This window comes from Nematolebias whitei, chromosome 5 (genome assembly GCF_014905685.2).
Source record: "Nematolebias whitei isolate Nwh7 chromosome 5, NemWhi1, whole genome shotgun sequence".
Taxonomy (NCBI): Eukaryota; Metazoa; Chordata; class Actinopteri; order Cyprinodontiformes; family Rivulidae; genus Nematolebias; species Nematolebias whitei.
Window position 1 is genome coordinate 28618588 of NC_056502.1, and position 19838 is coordinate 28638425.

The window sequence follows — 19838 nt, forward strand, 5'->3', positions numbered from 1 at the left end:
ACCATGCATGTCAGGATAACTGGCAACTCAAAATTGGCAATCACAAACTCGGTGTGAGTGAGAGAGTTTGTCTTGTTTGTCTCTGTGTTGTCTCTGTGCTGCACTTGTCCAAGATGTCCCCCACCTCCTACACTGCTGGAGATAGACACTAACTCCCCTGCGACCTGAAAAGAAAACAGCGAGTAATAAAAATGGATAAATGCACTAATTTTATGACCAAACAAAAAATAAAAACAGAAGCTGGACTTAGATGAGACAGTGTCTGTTTAGGGTGATCTCTCTTCAGACTGCATAGTAGTTAGTACAATGGAAAAAATATTAAATGATGAGAGGTAAAGAAATATAAAATGTCTTGTCATGACTAACCTTTTTTATTTTTTATTTAATTTTAGGGTTTCATCGCAATGAGGACATGAAGGCTATCGATGTTCTTCCCATCCTGAAGGAGAAGGTTGCCTTTCTCTCAGGTCGCTTATATTTACATTAAACATCATGTTTTTGTTAATGACAACTTACTTACCAAACCTACCGGTAATAATCTTGTAATTTAAGAGAAGTTAAGACGTTAACAACCACATCACATCCAACTGTTTCAAATTTACCTGTCATCCAATTCTTAAAGCAAGGATTTCATCCTTGTAGTGCCAGTGGAAGTAATTGGATTTTCTCAATTTTTTTATTTTGTTTGTAAGGTGATGAAAATATAGACAGTCCATAAAGTTATATAAATGCACAAAAACAATTCATGTGAATGTATTTCTAGTTTATGTGGACCAACTTACATTTTAGCGATAAACGCTAAAAGAATGCTTCTAGTAATTGCATAAATTAATTCAGTTTGTGTGAGAAATGATAAAATTATTCATGAAAATGTATTTTTCTATACTATTAGAGTTTTCTAATAGTGTTTTCTTTCCTGACAGTGTTACTTTTAATACATGCGTTGTCATCAGCATCCATTGTTTGTACCGCTCATTTTTGCAGTTCAGTTGTGTTGGTACTGTGTTGGATCAGAACCATCTATGTGTGCGGATTCATCTTTTCACCATCTTACTCAACAGCTGCTAGTTGGTGTAGCCAAAAAACTCATGTAAGCAAAGCGCAAAAGGGTCAGAACCATCGAGTCATCTAGCTTGAAGTCTGCTGTCGTCACAAAACTAGACATTTCAGCATTAATGACAAAAGTACTCAGTTTACTGACTAATTTTCCAGTTGTCATTAGCTTCATAGATTAAGTAGCCTAAAAAATGAAGGTGTACAGTTACCATCAGCAATTTATGAGTAATAAATTTGCTGACTTCATTCAATTGATCAGTTGATTTATTGAGCAAAATACACTGCTAACTCTGGTAATACTGCTAACACTGCTAATACGGCTAGCACTGCTAATACTGCTAGACCTGCTAATACTACTAATACTGTTAGCACTGCTGACATTGCTAAAACTGCTAACACCATTATGTTAATACTATGTTAGTATGTCAGTTAGTATGTAATTACTGTGAGTTGAAGGGAGATGAGTAGGCCTATATATTTCAACAGAACAAAATACATGTACACCACAATAGTTAAAATAACTAAAAACTATAGATGAAAGACATTGCCAATGTATTTATTACCACATTATTTTGATTTATTTTCATGTTTGTTTGTAGTATATGTTGTTTATTAACTTGTTTTGGACTCAAACGCTCCTTTGTCATGGTGAGACTCATTTGACCCTTATGTCTTAGTGTGACTCAGCACGTCCATGACAAACTGCTAACATATTAATAATGACGCTGAAGCAAACTGAAAGTTATCTTGCAACACCACAGCTTTAAGTCAAACTGATGCAGTTTAGTAGCAATAAAATATCTGTTTGAAACACGTTTCCATAAATCATATAGAGTTTGTTATTTGAGACTCAACAACAACTTACATTACTCAATAGTTTGGTGTTTTTATGTTGTTTCTGAAGGTGGCAGAGACAGACGTGGTGGTCCAATTCTCACTTTTCCAGCACGCAGCAATCATGATAGAATACGACCCGATGATCTCCGCAGACTTGTAGCGTACCTGGCTACTATTCCAAGGTAGGACACAATCACATAAAGTACACACGAACAGTTGACTGTAGATATTTGTACACATAAAGTACACACAAACTGTTGACTCTAGATATTTGTACACATAAAGTACACACAAACTTTTAACTGTAGATTTTTGTACACATATCGTACACATGAGCTGTTAACTAGATATTTGTACACAAAAACACAAATTGTTAACTGTAAATTTTTGTACACTTAAAGTACACACAAGCTGTTAATTAGATATTTGTACACATAAAATACACAACAACTGTAAACTTTGGATTTTTGTACACATAAAGTACGCACAAGCTGTTGACTGTAGATATTTGTACACAGTAAGTATACACAAGTTGTTAATTAGATATTTGTAGACATAAAATGCACACAAACTGTTAACTGTAGATTTTTGTACACATAAAGTACACACAAACTTTTAACTATATGTTTGTACACATAAAGTACACACACACTGTTAACTAGATATTTGTACACATAAAATAAGCACAAGCTGTTAACTGTAGATTTTTGTACACATAAAGTACACACAAACTTTTAACTGTAGATTTTTGTACACATATAGTACACACGAGCTATTAACTAGATATTTGTACACATAAAATAAACACAACATTTTATCTGTAGATTTTTCTACACATAAAGTACGCACAAGCTGTTGACTGTAGATATTTGTACACAGTAAGTACAGACAAGCTGTTGATTAGATATGTGTAGACATAAAATACACACAAACTTTTAACTGTAGATATTTATACACATAAAATAAACACAAACTGTTAACTGTAGGTTTTTGTACACATAAAGTATGCACAAGCTGTTGACTGTATATATGTGTACACAGTAAGTACACACAAATTGTTGACTTTAGATTTTTGTACACATAAAGTACACGCAAGCTGTTAATTAGATATTTGTAGACATTAATTCAACCTTTATTTATACAAATAAATCACATAGAGCCTCGAAGACTCATTTACAAGTGAGACCTGTTTGACATAAAATACACAAAAACTGTTGACTGTTAATATTTGTACACATAATGTACACACAAACTGGTAAAAAACCCAAAACAAGTGTCTTTGCTTATTGTTATACTTTATCAGCATAAAACAAAATACTTTTTTATGAACTCAACTAAACTTTACCTGAAATCCAAGCTTCCTGATTATTTCCTGAGCATGTCATTTTGTTTTACATGTAGTTGTGATGTCAACTGACCATTGAAACTTAAGATGGTCATAAAATATATTCAGTATGTAATGTAAACACAGAAACAGAAATAAAGGATTTAATGAAATGGATTGAAAAGGGAGGGTAGCACAGTTGGCAGAGCTGCTGCCTCTCAGCGAGCAGGTCCTTGGTTCAAATCCCGGCTGGGGGCCTTTCTGGGTGGAGTTTGCATGTTCTCTTTGTGCATGCATGGGTTTTCTCCAGATACTCCGGTTTCCTCCCACAGCCCAAAAACATGCATGTTAGTCTGATTGGTGACTCTAAATTGTCCCTAGGTGTGAGTGAGAGAGTGAATGGTTGTTTGTCTCGTTTGTCTCTATGTGTCACTGTGATGGACTGGAGACCTGTCCAGGGTGTCCCCCGCCTCTCGCACGGTGATAGCTGGACACGGGAACCAGTGACACCCATGACCCGAAATGGAGTAAGTGGGTAAAGATAATGGATGGATTTATGGATGGATTGAATAAGGAAGAGTGATTATGTGGAAAGAGAATGAACCAGTGGTGGACCGTCAGGGCCAGCAAAGCATTCTCTGCTGGTCTAAACACAATCAGAATCACTAACTTATATTTTTGTATATATTTTCTATTAACTATAGGTATTGTTATTCTGAATTGTCTGTTTTCTTCATTTTATAGCATTTCTCCTGGTTGTGCAGCTTCTAGTAGCATAAAATTTAGTTTGACTGACCATGTAACTGAAAATATACTTCAGAGTTAAGGTTTTTTAAATAAATTGTGCTTCATTCATTATAAAATGTCATAAACTGGAATTGTTTGAAGTCGGCATCAAAGGTAAAACAAGGTTGTTCAAAGAGTTATCGTTACCATGTAAGATATTTATTGTTCAGTGGCTCATTTAACTTTACTTTTAAAGAACAAAATGATCCCTTTCCTTCGCCAGCTCTCTTTCCAAATACAACACACACCTTTCACTGTTTCTCTGTAATCGACCTTTTCACCTTTTATTAAATTATAAAAACAAAACCCTTGAAATAAATCTGGGGACACATTTATCAGGACTGGTTCTTGTTTGTGCCGCCAGCCCCATCATTCTCTTTTCTAGTCTTCCATTTCCCCTTGGCTCGCTTAAAAAGTCTCCCTGTTGACCTTTCTTGTGCCAGTTGTTATTAATTTGGAGATGGAGGACGTTGATCGTGTTTAAACGTGTTGTTATTAATAAACCTCCACACCTTTAGCGTCTCCTTACTGTAGTTTTCTGTTTTGTGTTTGCCAGCTTGAAGCAAAGACCTGAACCTGAAAACTTCAAACCTGCAGCCTCAGGGTTTACTCGCAGAGCTTCACTGAAGGCAGCTTTAATTTGTAGCTCGGGGCGGTTCTGTTTGGACTCACTTGTGATTAGCTTCAAGGGCGGTTTGGACTCGTCGGTTCTGCAGCCTCTGATCTGCAGGTCCTCGGTGCTCTGCTGCTGGGGAGCTTTTAAGCCTTTCATAGGTTTACATTTCTGAGGCTTGTCTTGAGGTGAGAGGTAGTTCAGATCTGTTTAGGGGGAAAAAATTAAAAAAGAACGTCCTAGCATTCCTGGAAATTATTTCTCTTTTAGCCAGTTTTAATCTAAAATATGTTGCGACGGTAACTATTTTGGTGAAACATTGAGGAAAAAAAAAACTATTGTCTCATGCAATAACAAGAGATGTCACTCTCAGAGTATGTATTGTGAAGGACTCTCTGCTACTACCACACCATGTTTTAGCTCAATTTGTATAAAAGTGACAGAATTAGAGCCATTTTTTACATCTGCCTAATGTTGATTAGCTGCAGTGGGTGTTTAGAATTAAATGTACACTAAAAAAAAATCCATTGTAGATGTACATCTAATGAATACTTCCAGAAAGTTTTTTTTAATTAATTCAGTAACTGACTCCAGAGTTTTCAGCAAACTTTTATACAAAGGTCACAGACGCTGCCAGCAAAAACATTATCGTCTGCATTCGCCTTTCAGTCAGCGATAATAGTGTTTCTTTAAGGTTGGTTTAGGATTAGGTTTAAGTGGGCAACATTTTTAGGGGTCCAAATCAAGATATTTAAAGTAATCAAAGATTGGGAAATAAATATTCTTGAAGACGGATAATCTGGAATATTTTTAATTTTTCTTGTTGTAGCATAGTTAGCATTCTTGATAAAATATGTCTCCTTTATATCCTTTAGGAATATAAGACGCACTTTTCATAAGACGTTTTGGATTTTGTGACAATATATTTGTTAGGTTAAATATGCAAAAAGAAAATAAGGTATATGTCTGCTTTTAAGAGTCTTTACATTTCCATCTGGTTCTGGAAACATGATTTTTAAAAAATTGTTTTCGCCTATCTTAATCCAAAGGTCTTTGATGTATTTGTCCAAATCGTTTATTTAAACTTTCATAACTTCCATTAATAGAAGGCAGGTTTTGATCAACTTATTCAAAAGTTGTTTTGTTTTTAAATGATAATATTTGGGACCAGATGGTGATTATCTAAGGGCCACTTTTGGCCCTCGGTCCGTAGGTTGCACACGTCTTTGCATGTCTGTAAATGTTCAGTTTTCATTTTTTAGGTAGCTAAGACTTATTTTTTATAAATTAACAGAATAATGAATTAATGATGATAAATTTTAGCTCTAGTGATGTATTTTTAATATTTATGTTGTATAATTAGAGAATAAGATGTCCAATATATAATCCCAATATATATTGATTTATATGATAAATAACAAGTAAAACAAAAACTTGCTGAATTTAAATGAAATGAAATGTTCAACATTATTCTGCCTGTGCCGTCTGCCAAAGTAGATCACTTCTGCACCCTGAATGCACCTACCTGGAATTAAAATATAACAATAATCTGAACATAAACACCCAAAGATGTTCAAAAAACATTTTTACACATCAACCATGCAGACGAGGTTGCTGCTCTGCAGATTTGCTTGGATCCATTTTTATTTTTCTTGCCTCAAAAGGATTTTCCAAATGGTGGTTTAAAATTATTTGGTCCAAGAATTGACTGGAAAAAAATAATCAGTTTCTTATTTGGCCTTATTCTTCAATCTCTTCTCACCTGCTGCTAATAAATCTGAATGCAAACTAACTCTGATTAGTAAAAGTCTACATTTGGCTATTGTATCAATATTAAAATGCCAAAGACATATTTACTTGTTTGTTATGAATATGTCAGGCCTCATATATCACATTTCTTTATCTGAACTTCAAGATTAATGATATTTGTGAGGCAGCACGGTGGCGCAACTGGTAGAGCTGCTGCCTCTCAGCGAACAGGTCCCTGGTTCAAACCCCGGTCCAGGGGCCTTTCTGGGTGGAGTTTGCATGTTCTCTCCGTGCATGCGTGGGTTTTCTCCGGGTACTCCGGTTTCCTCCCACAGACCAAAAACATGCATGTTAGGCTGATTGGTAACTCTAAATTGTCCATAGGTGTGAGTGAGAGAGTGAATGGTTGTTTGTCTCGTTTGTCTCTATGTGTCCCTGTGATGGACTTGTGACCCGTCCAGGGTGTACCCCGCCCCTCGCACAGTGATTGCTGGACATGGGCACCGGCGACCCCCGTGACCCAAAATGGAACAAGCGGGTAAAGAAAATGGATGGATGGATGGATATTTGTGAGTAAACCCTATAACTGAGCTCAACTTTAAGAGGTCAATAAAGACAATAGGCTTCAATCCCGTTTTCTTTTTTTGACAGATAGGTGTTCTCAAGTAGTTTGATGGATTTACTTCCCTAGATTTAGTTCTCTCCTCTTGGTTTAAATAGCTAAAAAAAATGTCTCCTGTTGTGGAGCGAAGAGAGGGATTTGGAAATACTGGTATCTTTCGTCCATGCACATTGTAAGCATGATAACATGAAAAATAAATGAGGTACCAACTTCCATTTTGGTGTGTGCCTGCATCTAGGTGTGAGAAAGATTGGTTTGCCACATCAAAATCCAAGATGGCCACCACCATGTTTATATGTAAACAGGTCCCCTTGATCATTTGAGAAAACTATGCTTTCTAATTTTTACATTGCTTTAAAGTTTAGTTTTCTCAAATGATTGGGGCGGCTGAAGATGAATCTATGGGGGCCAAGGCCACCGCTGGCCACCCCCTGGCTCCTCCATTGCACCTGGTCGCGGACAAAATTGCTCCCTCCGCTCTCCAGGATCCATCGCTCTGCGCTGCCTTGGACAATAAAGAAAACACCTCCCTCTGTTCTTCTCCACAGTGTAACCCCTCCCCACTTGATACCTTGCATCAAAAACATTTAGGTTTACTTACATTCCCTGTTCAAAACAGTCCAGAAAAACTCTCATCTCTAAAACCACAAACATTCGTTATTCAAATCCCTCAGCGATAGGGACACAGCTTATGTTTTGTGTCCCTCACCCTCTTCCCTCCCCTCTCAACTTGGTTTTCTCCACCTGTTCTGTCACTGCTGTCTTCAGAGTGAGGACACGGTGAGACGGAGCATTTGTCTCAATGTCCCAGTGAGACACGGTCAGATTAAAGCAGGGAAATAACCGTTTATGAGCTTTTACAGTAGCAGGAAACTTTACCTCAAATGTGTTAACAGTCCTTCTCCCTCTGTAGGGAACTTTTAACTTTTTGGTTAAAAACACTTTTTGTAATTTTAAGTTAGAATGGCGAAAAACACTTATTTGACGCATGTCTTCCTCTCGTCCATTGTCCTCCCTAACCTGGAATCGGGCTCCTTGTCTCTGTGCTCTGCAGCGAGGAGGTGGCCCGGCACGGCTTCACGGTCATCGTGGACATGCGTGGTTCGAAGTGGGACGGCATCAAACCGTTACTGAAAATCCTGCAGGAGTCGTTCCCGTCCTGCATCCACGTTGCTCTCATCATCAAACCAGACAACTTCTGGCAGAAGCAAAGGACCAACTTTGGCAGCTCCAAGTTTGAATTTGAGGTGGGCGATGCTCTATTTCTACCATAAATAAGTGAACATTTATAGTTTTGTAGTCGTTGTTTGACAGTAAAGCTGAACTTGAATTATTTCTCTCATTTGTTTCTTTCTCCGGCAGATGTTTTAGCGTTCTGTTTTTCAGATAAACACTTCAGATGTGTTGTTTAGAACAGCAATCAGCTCTAACTGGACTGCTGTATGGTGACAGAGGTTCTGTTCTGTCCTGAGTGTAGCCGGTATATTTAGTTCTGACCCAGTTACCATGGACACAGGATATATAGGGCATCCCAAATTTAGTCTTGTTCCTTTGGAGAATAAACTTGTTGTTTGTCGACTTCCTTCACAGCCGTAAATCATGGTTTTAGCATTTTTTATTAATAATGTAAGTGTTCATGACTTTATTAAATTACAGGAACCACAAACAAACTGCATCGTTGAGGCATTTAACCAAACTTCTTTCTGTTTGCCACGATGAATTAACTCAGGGTTATGCAAACGTTAAAAGTTCGGCCTTTTTCCTGCAGATTTCTTTGGTTATTTACAATAAAAACACGATCCGATGGCAGCTCCGGTTCTTAATCCTCCCGTTTGTTTGGGGTTTTGTTGCATCTGCTGACCCTCCCTGAATCACTGCACATTTAGTTTTAATTTTCTACAAGTTTATATTCTTGTATTTTACCCTTTTTAATAATAGCACAAACGTTCTTGTTTTTTTTTCCACCACACCCCTAGTCAAGTAGCTGACATGAAGTCACAGATTCTTCACATTCTTCTCAGATCCTTGGTTTATTTGATGGAAATGTTTAAAAAAAAAGAGATAATTCTGTGAATTATTTTACTTTTTGCCTCCCTTCATTCACTCTCAATTGTTTTTTCCTCTCATTCTCTGCAACCTAACTGTTGTTTTATTTTTCTTTATATTATTTTACTTGTCCTACGCTTGTCTACCGGCCCCAGACGGTGATGGTGTCCTTAGAGGGCTTGACCAAGATTGTGGATCCTTCCCAGCTGACAGCCGACTTCGAGGGCAGCTTAGAGTACAACCACGATGAATGGATCGAGGTTTGACAACTTTCTCTTCTTTCTGCCCCGTTTTATGTTGATCTAGATCAGGGCTGTCCAAAATTTTTCATATGGGGGACAAAACTGTCCAGATGAAAGAACTCGCCGGCCACAAAAATGTGAATTTGTAATATATATTTTTTAAAACAGCCAATACACTTTTTTTTTTGTCAATTTCATTTTTCTTTTTTTTTTTTTACTCTCAACAACAACCTGAACAATATATTGGTTAAAGGACAAAACATGTACTAATTTTGGTGGAGAAGGAATTCTAAATTGACCTTAAAAGCCTCAGAAACATTAACCTTTATTATTTTTTAATAAAATAATTTAATTTATTTGATTTTTGGGTCTGCTGTCTTTTGTTTTCTCGTGCTCATAAATTTAGTTTTAGTTTACTCTCAGAAACAGAAGCATAAAACTGTAAAAACCGTCGCTAAAAAGGTGGTCGATCAGCCATTTGGACCATGGACGGCCCAAATGGCTGATCGCAGTTGTGAAATCTCGTACAGCTGGCCGTGGCGAGAACAGACTCATAGAAGGTTTGAAGGAAAACTAATAAAATTGATCAAATGTATGTAGATGACACCACTTTGTATTCTTTTAAACGTGTCCATTTTCCCTCCGGCAATTATTAAATTAACAGCAATTTATTTTCTTTGAAAGCACTTTTCTATTCAGCCAAGTTTTATGAATGATTATCTAAAAGTCTACTTTTTGGCAGCAGTCAGTAAAGGTTTGTGATGCTTTGTGCCATGAAAAAGAGTAAAGTATTTTGTATAGCATTAATTATGTCCAATGGTTTGTATTTGTGATGTATTTAATATTACCGGTACTCATTTTTAGATGTTTTTTCCTGTTTTGCTGTGAAACGTTCTTTTTTTTTAAAGTATCACCATTAAATTTGCAGAAGGTCCACATCTGCATCAACGTCTTAAACCTGCGGGCCAAGATGATATTATTCTCATATTGAATTTATGGGCCCCACAAAATCACTTGAAGTGCCACAAATGGCCCTCGAGCCGCATTTATTTATTCTGGTAAAATTTGATTCAGTAACATTTTTATAATCGTTTCACGTTTCATTCCAGGTGCGGCTTTCATTTGAGACGTTTGCCAGTGACGCGGCTCGGGCTTTGGCCCGCCTCGAGGAGCTCCAGGAGATCTTGTCCCAGCGGGACCTCCCGCGGGACCTGGAGGGTGCTCGGCGGCTCATGGAAGAGCACGCCGGGCTGAAGAAACGAGCCACCAAGGCCTCCATTGAGGAGCTGGACACACAGGGGCGTCGGCTCCTCCAGAGGCTGCAGTCGCAAACCTCCGGTGGTGGGGACGGCAGCTACGGTAACCGAGGCGTCGGAGCCAGCGGAGATTCCAATGACCACCACCACGGGCTCCACGCGCAACACGCTGACGTGCACAACCTGGTGGCTAAGGTGACAGCTTTGCTGGATAAGCTCCACGGGACGAGGCAGAATCTGCAGCAGCTGTGGCACATGAGGAAGCTGAAGCTGGACCAGTGTTTCCAGCTGCGGCTCTTCGAGCAGGACGCTGAGAAGGTCAGAGCACTCGCCACAAATCACAGACTTGGAGCCTAGGTTCAGCCTTTAGGAAGTGTAGTTAGTCAGATGGTGTTTTAACACTCTTATTGACACTTATGCACACTTAAATGAACTGTAAAGAAATGCATTTATTTTGAACACCTAGAAAACCTGTTGTGTGTGCAGATGTTCGACTGGATCATGCACAACAAGGGGCTTTTCCTCACCAGCTACACGGAGATCGGAGGGAACCACCAGCACGCTGTCGAGTTGCAGACGCAGCACAACCACTTCGCTATGAACTGCATGGTAAGGCTCGGTCTTTGACTCGGTCCGGATCAAAAATAGGCACATAAACCCATTCACCTTTACAAGAACTGCTATGACAACAAAAAAGGTTAAATCGTGTCATCTGGACCAGTTTGTCTAAGTGAGAAACGTTTCGTCCCCCATCCAGAAGACTTTGTCAGTCTGCGGCCTGCCAACCAGATCTGTCCCATAAGTATCCTTCACTGCTGTGTTTCAAGACAACCTCCTGTTGAAATCTCAGAAGTAGAGTTTTAACACGTGCAAACACATCCATCCAAAACAATCAATCATCATTTACAACAATCAATGATTGGCAGGCCGTAGACTGACAAAGTCCTCTGGATGGAAGACGAAACATTTCTCACTTAAAGAAACTGGTCCAAATGACGATTTAACCTGTTTTGTTTTTTACCTGGATGCTTGAGTTTATAAACCTTTAAATGCTATAACAGTTTGCATATGGTGAAGGGGCAGGGCAGCTGACTCGGGACCCAAAGGTCCTGGGTTCGATCCCCGGTCATTGCCCATCTTGTGGTGTCTCTGAGCAAGACACCTAATCCCGATTTACTCCCCGGGTGCTTACATAGCTGCCCACTGCTCCACCTGGGTGTATCCCAGGTGCGATGAGTTAAATGCAGAGAACCGATTTCGTTTTTGTATAGGAGCATACGATGACAACACATAGCACTTTATTATTTATTTGTAATTTGTCATTGGACCACTTTGTATTTATCCTCGCTCTGGTTAGCCCTTAGCTCGCCACACTGGTCAGAAATGAACTGATTCTCCCAACTGTTCACAGAGCTATCTACAGCAGGTAAGATGTTAGTTGCTCATAAAGTTTTTAAGTACTGGTTAGTTTTTTTGTCGTTTGTCCTGGATCAGTTCCCAGAACTCACCTTCATGTTCCATATTTGTTTCTTTTAATATTTTTTAGTGTTTTGCTGGTGACTAATGATGCAGCTGAGGAGTTCTTGTGTCTTTTGTCGTCTTAAATTGTTGCACTCTCACATTTCTTACCAAAAGTCTTCAGTCTTGTAATGTTGCTACAAAGACCCAGTTCTTCCTGTTTGTCATCCCAGTACCTGTTTATTTAGTCAGGTTTAAGTCAGCAGTTTTATTGCCTCTTTTATCATCATATGACAACAAAAATCACATCAAACTAATTTATAAAGCAAATTTAAAACAAACTTGATGCTGCACTCATTGTAATACTAATAAAATGAAATAAAATCTGCTGAAGACAGACCTTTGTTTATATTTTCCTTTAACAACCCGTCATGCCGAACTACTGTAGGTCAGTAAACCAAGCTGTAAGAGGTGAGTTTATGTCAGACAACAACAGTCCAGCTGACCCGACCCACCATTACCCAACCCCCTGAAGACTCTGCTGGCTTCACTGGTGTCAGAACTGTAAGTCTGATCCGTGCCTCATCAGAAACCAGCAGGAGTTGACGCCAGGCTAACGTCAACAACTAACTTATGGCAAAGGGCTGATCGTTAATGTGGTGTTGTGGCACGTATTCGCAAAGGCTGCACACGTGCACACACCCATGCACGCAGTCAAGTTTCCTCTGACCGCCACACCTTCGCCCATTCTTCCACAGGAAGCTGCATTTCCTTTTCCTGTTTCTTACACAGCAGAGTGGAAATACACCGTGTGTGTTTGTGCAGAAACACAAGAGAAGTCCCCCTTTTTAAGTGTGTGTGCGTCACCTGGTGTGTATTATTCTTAGCTTGGAAAATTATCTGAGCGCGATGGTTAATTTCTCCGTGTTTTATCGACAACGTGTGGTAAACGTCCCTCTCCTCATGGTCTGTGGCAGACCAGCTGCTGATGACCTGTTTGTCATTAAAGCTTCCTGCAGGAACTGTTTCATGGAGTGGTGTTACCGCTCTGCCCCCTACGGGACCCGCTCCATATGTGCACATGTTGGTAAATGTCCAAGTTGCTCTAACAGAACTTTACACGATCCAAGGCGTCTGGTGCTGGAATGAAGCTGATGGATCAAACTTTGGTGCATTACATTAGGACTAGGAGATACATTAGGATGAATTATTTACTTATTTTAATTGTAAAAACAGACTTTTTTTTTAACAAGGCAGTAGAACTGCAGATTTCTTCATTTGCTCGTTAAATAAGTAGGAAGTTCTTATTTAAAGATAAAGAAGCATTGCTTTACTCCAAACTTTTACATGTACATGCATTATTTCAAATTGTTACGGGTGAGCCTAGGTGTAACTTTGAATAAAAACTTTGTTTTAAGATGGCGCTGATTTGGTTTGTTGAGCTTAACCTAGTTCTGATAGGCAGAATGAGTAAAGAAATCAGGAAAAAAAAACTTTATTCATTTTACAACATTCTTAAGTCAGCATCATTATTGTGTGAATGTTTATGAAGCGTTCACTGTGATCCATTTTTCTTCCGGACGTTTTTCGGCATCTGTCTCATTCCACAATTTTTGTGCTATTTCAACAAATCATATATCAAAATGTTCAGCTCCTTCAGGACAATCCTGCTTTGACTTTTGGTATTAGTGCAGCTTTAGCTTTTTGAAATATTTAGCCTTTTCAGCCATTTTTTTCTCATAGAAAATAAATTTAGCTCATTTTACATGTTTCATATCTTTAGATCTGTTTACAACCTTTGACTGCTCCTTTCACATTTTGTTTTGGTTCAGCTTCTTTCAGCTTCCTTGCACAAATGTAAACTTTTTTCAGCTATTTTCAGCTGTTTTATGCTCCTTTTTAGATTATTTCGGCTAACTCAGTGTTTCCCCTACCATTATACAAGTGGGGTGCTCCACCCCGTCAACAGAACTGAGCACCCTGCCTACCAAACCAAATTGCACCCACACCCACCCACCCGGCACTGACATAGCACTAAGCTAGCGGTGCGAAATACAGGCTCTCTAACTAAAAACTAAAGGCAGCACTCACATTGCCTTTTCCCTCATGCTGAAGCCCCCCGCCCCCACTCAAAAACTGTTAGCACAATCTGCACTCAGACATGTGTCCGTCCCCCTGTCATCAAAAATGATGGATGAGATGAGCACCCCGCCATGGCAAGTTAACTAGGGGAAACACTGTAACTACAACATTTTTGAGCTTCTTCTAACTTCTTTCTGCTAATTTCAGCTTGTTATGCTTCTTTCAGTTCATTTCTGCACGTTTCAGCTTTTTCTGCTATTTTAGTTATTTAACAGTTTTTATGCTAATTTTAGCTTTTTCATCTAATTCCACATTTTGTGCACCCATTTCAACTTTTTTCAGCCTAATTCAGCAAAAATGTGCTCTCCACTTCCTTCTGGTAATGTAAGCTTCTTTTAGAAACTTTAAGCTACTTTACAGCTGTTTTTTGTTGCTAATTTCAGCCTTTTTCAGATAATATCCACTTTTTAGTGCTCATTTCTGCTTCTTTCAGTCTTATTGTGTAAACATGTTTCTGCTTTCTTCTGCTAATTTAAGCTTGTTCTACTTTTTCAGCTACATTTTTTAGCATTTAAGCATTTTTCAGCTAATTTCAGCTGTTTCCATATAAATTCTAGTTATTTTAGATAACTTCTGCTACTTTCAGCCTAATTAACTTCTTTCTGCTAATTTCAGCAGCTTTCAGCGTTTTTTCTTAGTTTCAACTTTTTCCTGCTAGTTTCAGCTTTTTCTGTTATTTCAGCCACTTTTTATCTCTTTTGTGCTAAATTTAGCTTTTTCAACTAATTCCAACTTTTTAGCTCATTTCAGCTCTTTCCACTTCCTCCTGGTAGTTTATGGTTATTTATGCCTTTGCAGCTACTTTTCAGCTATTTTTTGCTAATTTCAACATTTTTAGCTAATTAACTATTTTTTGTGCTCATTTCTGCTTATTCAACTCTAATTTAGCAAAAATGTGTTCTTTCAGCTTTCTTCTGCTAACTTAGGCTTGTTCTTCTATTTCAGCTCCATTTCAGCATTTTTTTAATCTAATTTCAGCTATTTTTCAGCAAGTTCTTCAGCGATAAGCATTCACACTGCATTTTCACAGGAAATTCAATTTCTCCAGTTAAATGTTTATGACCCTTTTAAGTTGCTCATCATCGGTTTGCACATTTATTACAAACATTGTTTAAAAGCAAAGATAAATGTGGCACGTTTGGAATCATTTAATGCACCTGTGTACGGTATCATGTTGTTCATAAATAAAGAACATCCAAGCTCTAATGTCAGACCCAGAGGCTGTTTGTAGGTTTAGATCAGATTAGTTTGGCTTCATTTCTGGGCTCAGGTGGACTAACACGAACAAATCCAGGGGAACTGCTTGGAGCAGGATTGGTCAGAAATGCTGCCGTGATACAGAAAGAACGAGTTCATCTTCATGTGTTTCTGTCAGGGCAGACAAAATCAAGTTAGTTGTTCAAAACCTCACACGTTGCATGCAGATAATGAAAGCTGCACATTTTTTTTCACCTGAAGAACGTGATGATTGACGACGAACAGGTCATTCCTAGAGAGACAGTCGGGGTACTCGGTGCTGGAAACGTGGTAAACTGACTGGGACAGGTTCTGCAGCGTCCCTTCAAAGAGAAAATATGATCATAAAGCTACTCTGAGACTCATTAACGCTGGGGTTTGTACTTTATTTTAATCATTTTTATTATTGCTTACTCTGCTTCTCACATTAGAAACAATAGTTCAGACTTTTACTACTTACCAATTTCATCAGTTAATTTAGCGTTTTCCTGGATGAGTATATTCATTTCCTCAGTCAGGCCTGCTTGCATGCCAGCCAGTCTGTCATCTGTTTGGAAAAGACGTAAAGGAAGCAGTTTTCATTTCTAACAACCACAAAACATCAACCTCTGACTTCTAGTATTTAGAAAATGTACTGAAATGAAAAAACAATGAATGTGTTGGTCTGATGGTGTCATAAAATGTGTGCAAAACTTGGTCGACTGTGTTCAGCACAGGAATGTACCGCGTGTCTTTAAATAGATAAAATAAATGTCTGCTGGGTTTGGAAGCTCGAAGAAAAGCTGTAGAAAATAAGTTGAGACTCACAGACAAAACTCAGAGCGATGAGCGACACGATCAGCGCGCTGCACAGAACCACCAGCAGAACCGTGGTGAACCTGAAGAACTCTAATAAAAGAGAACATTGAAAAACATCACTGATATCATTTATTAGGATAAATCCAGGCGCCTTACCTACGAGTTTTTGTTTCCCAGCTCCTTTGTTTTTCCTGGGTGCGGATCGTCTGATGGGGACGTACTGTTTGGGCGGAGACTGAGCAGTGTTTGGGTTAATTCTGGTTGGCAGAGCGCCTCTCCTGTTAACGTCTTTGTTCTGTCCTCCTGCGGCCGGGCTCAGCACCTCCGGGTCTCCTCTCCAGCCTATATCTACACCAAGCGTGTCTCTGTTTTCATAAGTGTCCCCATTGTTGTCTTCCCACCACTCAGCGTCCATTTCCATGTAGTCATTATCAGGACTGTCAGCTGCTTGCTGCATTTTCATTCTTGACTTGTTTTACTGTCTGCATGTTGGGATGCTGGTTGTGTCTAAAATACTTCAGAGGGTGCTGGAGATGCAAATGACACGGTGGGAGGGAACGATGTGTATCAGTTCCATTAGAAGAACTGACGAAGGTGGACTGAACCCCCAAACGAAAATGTTTTTTGCAGCCTCGGGGAGGTGCAGGGATCATTTTGTACCAAACGGGAAGCGATGAACAGATTTCAAGTTTCCATCCTCACTTTGTTCTCTGGAGTAAAACAATAGACCTTGCCTGGAAGTGTTGGGATTATTTGCCTGTAGTTTGAATGTAAGAAGATAATTTGTAGAGATTAGTGGTTGTTCCAGTTACCTCAGAAAACTGGCTGCTAGGTAACAGATCTGTGAGATAAGTCTATTCAAAGCTGCGCTTGATGTTGTTCTGGTGACTTGTCTTTATGAAGCAGAAACGCTGAATGTCATGGCTTTATTGAAGGAAAAGTTCAGCTGTTAGGTAAGCAGATAAATATTTTTAGCTCATATAAAAATGTGACCCTACGGGTCAGGTGGAGTCTTCGCCTCATGGGGAGGAGTTCAAATATCTGGACATCTTGTTCCTGAATGATGGTAGGATGGAACGGGAGATGGATCCACGGATCATGGCCTCGTCCTCAGTAATGAGGGTGTTGCTTCAGTCAGTTGTGGTGAATAAAGAGTTCAGTTAAAAGACAAATCTATGAATTCACTGGTTTGTATTTGTTCCAACCCTCACCTGTGGTCATGAGGGCTGAATCACGACTGAAAGGACCAGATCCTGGATCCAAATGAGCTAGATGGAGCAGTTCAGCCTTAGAAATGAGTTGAGGAGCTCTGTCATCGGGGGGAGCTTGGAATAGAGCTGCTTCTCCTCTGCACTGAAAGGAGTCAGCTGTGGAGGTTCATCTGATCAGGATACCTCCTGGACGCCTCCCTTTGGAGGTTTTCCGAGCGAGTCCTACTGATAGGAGGCCCCGGGGCAGGCCCAGATCTCTGTGGGGAGATTGTGTATCTTCTCTGGTCTGTGAACACCTCAAGGTGCCCCAAGAAGAGCTAGAGAGTGTACCCGGGGAGAAGGAGGTCTGGGTTTCTCTCCTGGACCTGTTGGCTCTGTGACCCGACTACAGATAAGAGGTAGAAGATGGAGATGGAGTTACCATATTTTTTGGACTATAAGTCGCAATAAGCGAAACAAAACATTCAGATAAGTCAAACTTTATTTAACTCATTCACAATAACTCTCAACATTGTTCAGTTGTACCACATAAAACCAGTTTGAGGTCTGTAAGCACAACCAGAATTAATATGTAAGACGCACCGGATTATAAGGCTCACTGTCGATTTTTTTAGACAATTAAAGGATTTTAAGTGTGCCTCATAGTCTGAAAATACGGTAAAACATAAGTGGGTGTATTTAAAAAATGTTTATTCAGCCTTTGCTTGTCTTTATGTTTATGTATGTCTATATGTTCAGCCATCCCCCCCACCCCCCACACACACACACACACAAAAAAAAAAAACACAAAAAAATGTTTGTTTGCATGCATGTGATTACATGTGTTAAATATGACGTAGCTTTAGGGCCACGCAAAAGAAAAAAAAAAAAAGCCAAAAAATTACGAGAATAAAGTCGAATAAAGTCTTAATATTATGAGAATAAAGTCGTACGAGACTTCTTTTTTTTTTTTTGCCAGCTCTCATTTATTTATTTATTTCCATGAGTCGGATCCACAACGCAACCTGTCAATGACTAATCTGAAGCTAAATGCTCCTTACCTGCAGAGCAGCGCTGCAGCCCATCAGAGTGTACCACCTTACTGTAAGCAGGTTCAAAGTCTTGATACTGATAATAATCTGATGCTGATGTGCTAACAGATTAATTGTCTCCTTATTTGTAAAACCAATACCAAAGTATAACTTAACAAGATGCTCAACATTCTTTATTTTACCTGTTAAAATGCGGTAAACCTGCTTTATCGTGTCAGAGTTTGGATAATGTTATGACTCATTTAGCTTTGAATTGGTCATTTGCTGACACGCCTACTGGATTGATTGACAGGTTGCTTTGTGGATCTGACTCGTGGAAAAATATAAATACATACACGAGAGCTGCAAAAAAAAAAAGTCTTGTACAACTTTATTCTCGTAATATTAAGACTTTGTTAGACTTTGTTCTCGTAATTTTATGGCTTTAATTATTTTTATTTTATTTTTCTATTTTTTTTAGCATGGCCCTAAAGCTCCGTCCTAGTTTGAAGCTCTTTTTTTCTTGCAATATTTTTTATTTATTTTTACAAAATTAAAGATAATATTCTGGGGTAAATAACAACATTACAGCTGTTGTAGTTGTCATGTGTCAGTACACTTTGGTTAAACATTTTTAATGGGATTATTAACAGCTGTCTGTTGTAAAAGTACTTTAACTCCCATTCTTCAACACACAAGAGTGTCACTGAAATCTGATTATTTTGAACTTTTCATAGTTGCCTTTTTGTTGTATCCTCTTACAAAACAAATACAAATAAAGCTCTTCATATATATATATATATATATATATATATATATATATATATATATATATATATGTATGTGTGTGTATAAATAAACCAAAAAAACTCATAGACTTGTAGTTTTAAATAAAACAAACTCTCAGCAGCTGAAGTTCTGATTGGATTTCCTAATTTCTGTCACTACAGTCTTTTTTTCTGTTTTGGGGCTTTAACTCGTATTCTCTTCCTGTTGTGATTAAAACAAACTAAGAGCCGCAAAGGAGCAATAATTAAAGAGAAATATAACAGAATGTTAACACAGTTGGTAATTAGCGTTTGCTCATTTCTATCTGCACAAAACAGCTTGAAGCTTCTACATTTAAATAAAAAAGAATAAAAGATTAGAAGCTTAAAGGCCTTTTTTATGAATCACATGAGGTTTGCTGTCCAACTGATCCAGAGAATGCCTTTTTAATGTCCCCAAAGGTGGGTGTTATTCGCTTTAACTTGTCTATTTGATTGCACTTGTGACCTTCATACTTCACACACTCTTTAGTTGTTTTGTAGAACCACAGTCATCTTGGCTGTTGGAAAACTGCAGAGGCTTCATGCATCAGGCTCCACAAAACCTAACATCGGTCATTTTCCTGCTAATTTGTCTGGACAGGCTGTTGTATCAATAAAATCACATGGACAGCCAGAGCAAATC

At 38.7% G+C, this 19838-nt stretch overlaps 1 protein-coding gene across 1 annotated transcript in view; it reads left to right on the forward strand.

The window, feature by feature from the left end:
* Positions 1 to 391: 391 nt before the first annotated feature.
* triob (trio Rho guanine nucleotide exchange factor b) overlaps positions 392 to 19838 on the forward strand; it is a 94902-nt gene continuing 75455 nt past the window's right edge. The window contains exons 1-6 of the mRNA XM_037676403.1: positions 392 to 467; positions 1961 to 2075; positions 8042 to 8234; positions 9189 to 9293; positions 10385 to 10849; positions 11018 to 11140. Of these exons, the coding sequence (XP_037532331.1) occupies positions 413 to 467; positions 1961 to 2075; positions 8042 to 8234; positions 9189 to 9293; positions 10385 to 10849; positions 11018 to 11140 (1056 nt within the window). The 5' untranslated portion in view covers positions 392 to 412. The remainder of the gene's footprint in view (positions 468 to 1960; positions 2076 to 8041; positions 8235 to 9188; positions 9294 to 10384; positions 10850 to 11017; positions 11141 to 19838) is intronic.